Genomic DNA, 9,898 nt, shown 5'->3' on the forward strand with positions numbered 1-9,898 from the left:
TTGGTCTGACTAGAGGACTAGACCAACTGATTAAGCTTGCGAGTATCTTTTGACTTTGTCTAAGAAGAAATAGAATTTTTGAAGATATTACCGAAAACGTTAAACTGATAATGGGTCGCACATCCATCTCGGCGTCATTTAAGCGAATGCGGCTCTTGTCCTCGGAATAGACTACCACATGGAGTCTTAGGAACAATTGTCCCCTTTCTTGAGCGGCGCCACCGAGTCTTTGAGTCCGAAAGTAACATGCTTCGCACACTTGTTGTTCATACAACTTCCAGTAACATTATTGAGTAAGCCAAACCGGAGCTACACATTGTCCAGTGTACTGTCGTCTGTATCAGCTCACAGCCCTGCATTGACGACCATGTCGTCCCAAGTCGGCATTGCGCTTAGTGTACACAAAGCTAGAGAATGAGCTATCGTGAACGACTCCATCGAACACATGGCGCAAACTCCAATGAATAAACTGAGGAGGGTGACGAATGCACCCAGAGCACAAGACAGGGCCAGGCAACAAGGGGAGTATTGATAGTCAATATTGTGGCCCCGTCGAAACATCTGCCGTGATATTAGAAGACATTTGTGCTCTAATGACCAATTAGCATTTGGACATGACATTGTATTGGTATATGCTAACGTTAGTGCCGGTTAGTAAGCTGATAGTAATATTCCTTGCCAAATTCTCAAGGGCGCGATCCAGCGTACAGTTCCGACATAGCCGCTTTTCCTGTGGGAAGGGCGACTGAGTGAGAGTTTTAGTATTATAGAAGTTTGGTCTCATTCAGTTGGTGCTTGTAAACTCGTCTCGGGCTGCCGGGCCAGTCGCAAGCACCGAGCTTTCCCTCCCTGACGGGGTTTTTCATGCGGAACATCATACTTGGCGCTAACAACCCCAGACAGTGTTGTTTGAAAGGCATCGAAAACGGAATGATATGCGCCGGACGATACTTTCATATGACCAGGGTCTTGAATGCTATTCGTCTTCGTAGTACCGTAAATTTCTAGGAAATTGAACGACGACGACGGCGTGTTACCACAGCGGGGTATAGGTAAGGTAAGTCGACTATCCGGTGATTATCTAAGGCCTAGACAAATCAGTGATAGCCTCATGTTCCTTTGTCATCAGGTCTAGATGATATACGGAAGTGATTGGCACGGCAAGATCTGGAGGCGTAGATTAGCCACTCAGCTACGATCGTTCAATTTCCTGGAAATGTACGGTAGAGTGCACGACTGTCGGCCGCGAGTTAAGGTAAGAAAGAGCATGAACCACAAACTGGCATTGACCAAGGAACACACGAGACTTTTATCTGAAGTCTTTACCTACAGCTGTTGCGTTCTATTCACGGCGATTGGAAGACTCTTCCACGAGTCGCTATAATTTCAACGCTTATCACCCAACATATGTTTGTCGAGAGTCAGCGGAAAGGCAGCATAGATCAAAAGCCTATCCTCGGTGGCAGGATCAAGCGAAGTACATTTAGGTTCCTCAACAGTGAGATCCTGATTCTTATATAATTCCTGAGCAATAAATGCAATTTCCGGTGCTTCATTCTCTGTGCTGTGGCGACATGATATCGATGGACCATGAAAGCTATACTGAAAAGTTGGGTTTGGTGGCGGGGCGGAGGAAGCCAGTATGGTACCTCTGTACGCAGCGCGCTTTGTATACAAGTGTACAATGGACGTAGGTTGTGAATCATTCCAAACAGTGGTATGAGTTTTTCGTTCAAGCAACCACCTGGCAGTCCAGTTAAAGTTTGGCATTGAGACTTGTGTTGTTAGTGTACTATTACTAAGTCCGACAGATAGTGTTGCAGGAGGTGCAATAGACGCTAAAGGAAGACCCCTAGAATTAGCGATAGAACCGTCAACTTGTCAAAGTATTGCTGTCATGAATACACTTGCCATGCTATAGCAGCTAGAAGGACACCTAGATGAGCAGTTTGAAGGACTCGAAGGATCAAGAATGACAAGGGATCCAAAGTGAGAGTGAAGATCTTATCAATCACAGATAGTTCAATATCATGGCGTCTGAACGTGCTTAACCTATTACTGTGACTCGGCAGACTGTGTGACCGTTCCTGATAGAGAACTATAGAATATGGGGTGACAGATAACTAGAGCAACACCACATAGGAAGAAGACACACATCACGGCAGATTGACGAGGAGTGATGCGCCATTTGGCTAGTCGGTGCTCCATAGCCTGGTTTTCACTTATGGTTTGATGGGAGTCATTGAGAAGCCCGATTTGCGAGTCGTCCTGCTCGATTATGTGAATACCCTGTATGCGACTCATGGCGATGTTGAGCTCGAAAACTTCCTCATTCTGGTTCTAGATCCTTTATTACAGGAGAAGGAGAAACGAAATAGTAAAGTCTGATCGTTGACGAGAGACAACACATCCATATTTCCTTAATCGCATGATAACTGTTTGAAGCTGAGAGTGTGGGCAATTTGCACATATGGGAATTAATGAGAATCCGTTATTCGCTCTTTGGCGCCACACTACTTTAGGCTACTGGACACTGCCGGCCAGAACCACCTGCACGGGGCTGAAAGAGGCCTGAAGAGATAAAAGATAGCTGAACGGAGATAAGGGAAGAGATGGCAATAGTGACAGATTTGTAAATTGAGTTGTCACAGACATAACACTACCAGTAGTTCAAATAGCCACAGCTGTACGCCAAGTCTCATTGTACGCCATTTTCTCACTCTTGGTAACCAGATCAACGTTGTAGATATAAGCCACGTTTGCCACACATCCAACAACAATCACAACCAACAACAGAGTTCCTCTGATATTACTGCACCTGACCAATAATTGATGACCCTTGTTGTTTTAGTGTTGGCTGAGTGTTGGGTCGAGTGATAGATAAGCAGCCACAGCAGGGTAACCTTACCCCCAGCCCGATACCCCTTTAAATGAGGTCGTGCGGGGTATGGATCACGGCTAACGAGCTGGAAATGGATGTCTGAAACTTGTTCTCGACTTCGCTTAACGTCATTTTTTGTCTGGATGTCAAACTGATTTAATACGTTGGTGTCGTAGCCTCACACACATCGCCATCTTGTCCTTCTCTAGTAAACTCGATCACGGATACTACAGAGCATCTTGTTCGCCGAAGGTGGCGCCGTTCTAACCAGGTAGACAGGAATGTCAGCAGCCCCCGGCATGGCGTCTGGAATCGAGACTTTGGTCTCAGCCACCATCTTGACCACAGACGTCGCGGAAACTCACGCTTTGACGGCTCAAGCCAAGATAGCCAGCCACAGCAGATCTCATGGGCAGCGGTACCGCTGCTGATTACGATCAGTGAGTCTGGAAGCTTGCTTCCACCCGAGGCGGAAATCGAAACAACTTAAAGTGCCACCGGTGGAAGTTACCAAGATACAGTCACCCAGATGCCAACAGCATTTTGGAGAGTCCCCTTTTTATCAGGAGTGATGACGACGAAGCTATGGATATCTGGGCTCGGATATACATTGATAAGATGGACCCCACACAGCTAAATGTCTCTGAGGGCTAAATCCGATAGGTTGCTAAACTTCTGCAACCACCACAAACAGTGTACCCGGTAGGGCAGAGAAACAATACGGCTAAACACGGGGACAATGAGTCGTGCACGACTCGTGAGAAAGAATCGAGTAATGAAATGAGTGTGTCAGGTTACATTAGCTGAAGCCCTACTCTCAGCAAAGACGAAGACTTGACAATAGAACACAGACGGTTTCTTGACGGTCCGTCGCACTAAGACTTGGAAATCATCCACTTCTCTATCCTTCGTCCCGTCGATAATAAAATCCCCGATGAATTGAATTCCCCTTTGAGAGCAATTACCTGTGGGCGGCCTTGAAACTCGGGGTCGTGCTTCTTAGTTTCAACCCGAAGATGGCACCTAATGCACGCTATGCCACCACTGACCAGCCTTACAAGGTTACTTTTTCTTGACGGTGGTTTTACTAGCAATAAGTGTGGCGCCAAACATGTCCTCGTCCTCCACACAGTCACTTGAATCTACAACTCTCTTGACTAAGGGTTCAAGCTAGGTATCTTGATCTGAGAGCCGCGCAGAGACGAGAATGAGAGTTACCCATTGACTCGGTGGCTGTTACGGAACAGCTCGTTCCAGATAGTTATAGCTCGCGCGATGAACCTGGTCCGACGCAATTTCTCTGTCTAGCCCCATCCCTGCATTCCACTGCGTCGCCTGCAAAGCTTAAATCCCATGGGCCAGACCCAGACATCCCTAGCCAGGGACTGGAGGACTCTTGAGCAGTCCTCGCTACTAAAGACATCCGTGCCTGCCGTGCCGGTCTGTCCAACTATTTTTTGCGCCACTAACGCATCCGGGGGTCTGATCGCCAGTTCCACTACGAATATCGCTTAGTCGATCATCCTTCCAACACCTCTAACGCCTCTGGGGCCGATCTTCATTCTTTGGGTCGCCTTGCCAAAAATACTAATCTGGTCCAATATATATCCTTGGCATGACCTTCTTCTTTTTCCTGATCTGCATTTGCGCCCCGAAAAAATGCCTATTGATGGTCTCCTCGAATCGTATCGGGGCCATGTCGTCCCCAAGGAGTACAACGCGGGATATGTCGCTCTCAGCTATCTCATCAGTCTCGTGGGCGCTGCTTCGACGCTGGAATTGATCAATCGGAGATCATGGTTCAACGGTATTTCAAATCAGTATGCGACAGGACCTCTTGAAACAAGACGTAGATCTTTGCATAATAGCCTGCTAATACATGCTTTAGCTTGGTCCTCGTGTCCTCTGCGATAACGATGGGTGGTATATCAATTTGGTCAATGGTAAGACATTAATTCGCAGTACATTGTTCTCGTGCTCATCCCCGGTGCAGCATTTCATCGGTAACCAAGCCCTTACCCTCGGCCAAGGGGAGGCAGAGATGCAAGTCGACTATTCCGTCGGTATCACCGTCCTCTCCTTCTGCATGCCCGTCGTGTTCCTTCTCGCCGCTTTCTACGCCATCGGAATCTCGAATGGAATTGCTTGGTGGAGAGTCATCACAGCTGGCATCCTATGTGGTTCCGCCATCTGCGGCATGCACTACCTCGGTAACGCTTCAATCAGAAACTACGAATGCATCTACAACAAGATTTACATCGTCGGGGCTGCTATAATCGCCGTCGTTGCCAGTACTGTCGCCTTGGCAATGTTCTTTATCTTGCAATCACTATCGGGTGGTACTTGGTGGAAGCGAACGATATCTGCTTTTGTACTGGCTGGTGCGGTGTCAAGTATGCATTGGTGTGCGTCTGTTGGCACTGAGTACCGGCTTGTTCGACTTCGAAGAGTACAGGAAAGCTCACGCACTGCAACAGTAGTAGCAGTCATTTGCTTGGTAAGGCTTCTTGTCGCCAATTTACCACCCGCCGGTCAACTAACTCGGACAGTCTTTTGGTGCTTGTATCATCATTGCTGGATCAGCTATCCTCCGAGCTCGAACCCTAAAGCAAGCCGCTCGCCGTGCCCAGCAAATCGAACTGGGTGCTATTGTTTTCGATAAGAACGGACGTCTACTCATCGATTCCAATGGAGCCTTTCCCAGTACCGTTGTCACCGATTTCTTCATTGGCGAGGTAAGACCATGGCAGACTTTATTTGCACATCGCTCGACATGCTGATTCTCGTTTAGAACAAGAAGGAAAGATTCAACACTTCACATTCTCAGTTCCATTGGATGTTCCAGGCCTCACGGAATTGGCTCGGTATTTCTGGACTAATCAATGGAATGAGACGACATCTCGAACAACTACCACACAAGAGCCGCCACAGAGATGCCAAGAAGGGTATCCAGCTTATCACCGACGACGGAAAACTTATCGAAGGATACGATGTCATCTTCCGCGAACTCTTCTGTGTCGCCGCCGCCGAGCTTAGCGACCAGCTCAACGAACCTCTTATCAACATCGGCATGTTATGGGACGAAGTCCTACCCAAGGAAACAGCATCCAACCAAGCATACCTCCAAGCACTCGAGAAGTACAGAAACGCCGGTGGTGAATCGAGCGACGCAAGCACCAAGGGCGGGTCTGAGAATGACAACATAGAGAAGGAAGTCGGACTCGAGGAGATAGATGGAAGAGGTGCCCTGATGTTCCTGGTTCGCCGCCTCACATCGGACGATGAGATGCAAAGACTTGTATCAGCTGGTTATCGCTTTGTCGACCCTGGCCAAGTAAGCAACAATTCGAGGTTCCATCAGCAGATCCAGTCTACAGAGTTCAAGACAAAGCTACGCGAGATGAAGAACTTTGCCGATCAGCAAGTTAAAATCAAGTCTGGGGTTCATCTGAGCTTCTTTGCCATCCAGGATACAGGAGTCAACAAGCCTCAAGTCCTGGCGCGAAAGGATGCCCGCCACTTGCTTCCTTCGATAGCTTTACCCATGCCAGCTATTGAGAAAAGCCATGTAGGGCTTTTGGAAAGGATCGCTGGCTTACCCGTTCCCGAAATCCTCCAACGGTTGAGGACTAGAGGTGCCACCCCACGGTCTCCTGATGAGGAGAGCTTCGCCAAGAATCTTTCTAATGCGATTCATTCACTACGAAAGTTGGTAGATGAACCAAACTTCCAAGACGCGGTGCTGACGACGTCCATGGTGCGACTTCCATACGGCATCGACGGCGATCAAGTGGATGAAACGGTTATTATGGCATTACGGCTCAAAATCACATCTCCCGTCTTTTCCACCAGTCCCAACTGTCAGTGGGTGCCGCTCAGCTTTTTCAAGATGAGGCAAACGCTGGCGCAGTCTCGTCAAGAGTTTATAAGAGTCCTCCACGACCAGTTTGATCCGTTGAACTTGCCTGCAAGCCGGGCAAACAACAAGCTCACCTCTGGGCCTGTCTCAACACTACGCCGACTCAGGAGTGCTGTGACAACAACAGAGCCCAAGGGCAAGAAGACTGAGGTTATGGTGACGAGATCCAGAGCTGAATCAAAAGACTCTGGACGGTCGTCGTCAACAGTCAACTTGTGTCCTCCTGGAGGCGCTGATGACGGTACTCAAGTCCAAGAGACAGTAGACATCCAAGTCCAACCCCCTCCAGAGCGCCATTACTCGGGATACCAGCAGTCATTCTTGAATGGTGGAATTGTGGTGTTCCAAGAGGTGACTGTGCAGGTCGAGTCGAGAAAACCTGAGCCTCGGACTGACTTGTCGCCGTCGTGGAGTCACGACACGGCGATTGAGCCACCGTATGAGATAGAGTCTCATCAGCCTGGACAACCCACGGCAAAGGCTATTGAGCTACAACCGTTGGGATGGGGCAAGAATGATGTTTCTGTAAAGTCTCATCAACTTAGTGATATTAAACAGGTGGACCATAATGTTGGAACAATAGCGGCTTTCGTTGATACCTTACTTATAGAGTTGTATATTTGCACATAGATACCACAATCAATTAATGACTAACATATTATACTTTCAGACAAAGATTCTTGCTGGCGTCTCGGTAGTTCGGGATTAGCTTCACTGCAATTATGACCTCTCACAAGACTTGCCTAGTCTTATATCCTTCACTGCAATCATAACCTCCCCCAAGACTTACTCAGTCCTGGAAATACCACACATGTGCCAGTAATCATATCCTGGCCAAGTAGAAGTAGAGTTGACACATTGCAATTCCACCATCTGTCGTCGTATCTGCTTAAACTTGCTTGTCTTGCCCTAGCATTGACTCTGAAGATAATTTCGTTCTCGTCGAAGCTATCTTGCAAGCAACGAGTTGGACGCACACAGTCACATGAGGATTGTTTGCACTGCTGCATCACATCTAAAATCGGGCGAATGGTTTAGTGGTATAATACTCCCTTAGCATAATTCATCCGAATAATCTGGGAGTGGTCCAGGGTTCGATTCCCTGTTCGTCCATTGTAGGCGGTTTAATTCCGCCATTATACCATCTTTTTTTGCCCTTGTCCCCAAATTGTGATATCGTGACTCCCGAGTGAGGGTGGGCTTTGTATTAGTAGAGCCATCGAAGATATCGCCTTTTTGGTGAATGCAAACGTGCGCGCTTGAACACCGTTTGCCATCAGCTAGCTGAAAAACTTTGCTGGTTCGAATAGCATGAAAATGGATATTACATCATGTATGGAATAAAGGGACTCTGGCGTGCCTGTATGTCGTCGGATTACTGGAGTAACTACGCAACAACTGATGGGCTGCTGCTTGCCCTTGTTGACGAGGGCCTCAAGCGAGATGTAGGATCGGATAACTCTCCACCCTTGTCATTTCCCTTTTACCTTTCGGCTTGGCACCACTCGTCAACATGGTCACATCGCAGGCTCATCAGCAATTGATTCTTTTTTCAAGCACCCAAGCACTGAGCAATGCCTGTTTTTGCAAACAGAAGATGTTTGGGTATAAGAACATGGCATAAGGGACGAAATCTTTAAATTGGCTTGTGCTGTTTAGACCATGCTTTTAGGTTATTTGTTTTTGTATTCTTAGGGTTTCGTGGTCGTTCCTTTACCAACTGGACCATCTCCGACCTTTCACACCCATGACATAATGGTTTTTCTTGTCTCTCAGCACCTATTATTTCGTTTGGTGCGGGCATAACTGGCTGTATCTGTAGTCGTTATCGCGATAGCTTCAAGAAGGAGGGACCGATAGCCCAAGTCTTTGAGCATTGTTAATGGCCCAAAGCTGGAAGGAACACTTCCTTTGGGGCTAACTTACCTGCCTAGCGATCAGTCTGGTCGCGTCAGTGCTTGATTCTTCATTATTCAACATCACTGACTATCCTCCATCCTCCATCCTCCATCCTCATTCATTATCGTCAGTTTCAGTGTCTTGAGTCAATATTTTATCTTTATCGCGACTTTATCTTGTCTTTGTCATTTGCATCTCTTTTTGGTGATTAACTTTCAGTCGGCAGCACATCAGGCTACAGTCTCTGTATTACACAAGTCTCAATCCGACCTCGTCTTCTCCACGTTACACAACTCTACAACACGTATAAGTCCTAGTCAGACATGCACGAAACAAATGTCGAATTATTCCGACAATTATGTCAAATTATCCTTGAAAAAACACCACCTACAAACTACAACAGAATTCACAACTGGCTGGCGCCTATTTTAATACGAGACGAACTACAATGTTTCATCTCGAGATTCTGGAAGGCGAAGCAACAGAAGCCGCAGATGCTTGTACACCGTATGGCTTATCCTCCTGACTCATATAGCAACTTGCTGACTTGCTATTTAGTGACGCGAGAGCTAGAATCAAGTTACTACACCGCTTCCCTTTCGCATATCCAACCCCATGGGCGCGGTTCAATCACGAGGAACGGATCAGAATTTTGCAGAGGGATGCAGATCGCTAGAGGATGACTGCATAGGCTATCAAAAGGCAAATGGATGCTTGATCTGCATAGTGTTTTGGGTTCACCTTGAGAGATTTCTGGAGTGAAAGAGCCCACCTAGAAGTAATTGGTCTTGGTTACGAAATATATCTTCCGCTACCAGAGTCCGAAGAAGACAGAGAAAAATCCCTCGATACCATGGATATCATCAATGTCACAGACTCAGTTTACCAAGGAGAACACGAAGCAGAGAAACAGTATCGGGGCCTGATTATATCCAAGAGAAAAGGTGCATGGGGTCTCACAACTTACGACTCTAATGAGTCAGGCAAGGGGCGTTGCTACCCTTTACAAATTTTATGTTTGTTTCTACTCTAAATCTAGTCGACTGCCTTGCTAATATTACTATCTAGGGAAGCTAGGGGGCGAATCGAGTTCCTGAGGAGGTACCCACATGCTTTTCCAAACTAGGTCGCTCGCACTTCTCATGAAGCAAGGGTCAATCGTTTGCAAATGGAAGCATGTCTCTGAAGAAGACTACTGC

General features: G+C 47.3%; 2 protein-coding genes and 1 non-coding gene across 3 annotated transcripts; 2 read left to right on the plus strand and 1 right to left on the minus strand.

Moving 5' to 3' along the window:
• Nucleotides 1–1,386: 1,386 nt before the first annotated feature.
• Nucleotides 1,387–2,304, minus strand: FGSG_13217 (uncharacterized protein; the record flags this gene model as incomplete). Its single annotated transcript, XM_011329286.1, has 2 exons — nucleotides 1,387–1,852; nucleotides 2,156–2,304. 2 exons carry the CDS (start codon nucleotides 2,302–2,304, stop codon nucleotides 1,387–1,389), a joined length of 615 nt encoding a protein of 204 aa, XP_011327588.1.
• Nucleotides 2,305–4,540: 2,236 nt separating this feature from the next.
• Nucleotides 4,541–7,430, plus strand: FGSG_07773 (uncharacterized protein; the record flags this gene model as incomplete). Its single annotated transcript, XM_011329287.1, has 5 exons — nucleotides 4,541–4,701; nucleotides 4,770–4,824; nucleotides 4,875–5,378; nucleotides 5,431–5,616; nucleotides 5,673–7,430. 5 exons carry the CDS (start codon nucleotides 4,541–4,543, stop codon nucleotides 7,428–7,430), a joined length of 2,664 nt encoding a protein of 887 aa, XP_011327589.1.
• Nucleotides 7,431–7,823: 393 nt separating this feature from the next.
• On the plus strand, nucleotides 7,824–7,913 carry FGSG_20684. The gene has a single exon. It is a non-coding gene; the product is annotated as a tRNA-Ala (tRNA).
• The last annotated feature ends 1,985 nt before the right edge of the window (nucleotides 7,914–9,898 follow it).

Source organism: Fusarium graminearum, chromosome 4, assembly GCF_000240135.3.
Source record: "Fusarium graminearum PH-1 chromosome 4, whole genome shotgun sequence".
In the NCBI taxonomy this organism is placed as follows: Eukaryota; Fungi; Ascomycota; class Sordariomycetes; order Hypocreales; family Nectriaceae; genus Fusarium; species Fusarium graminearum.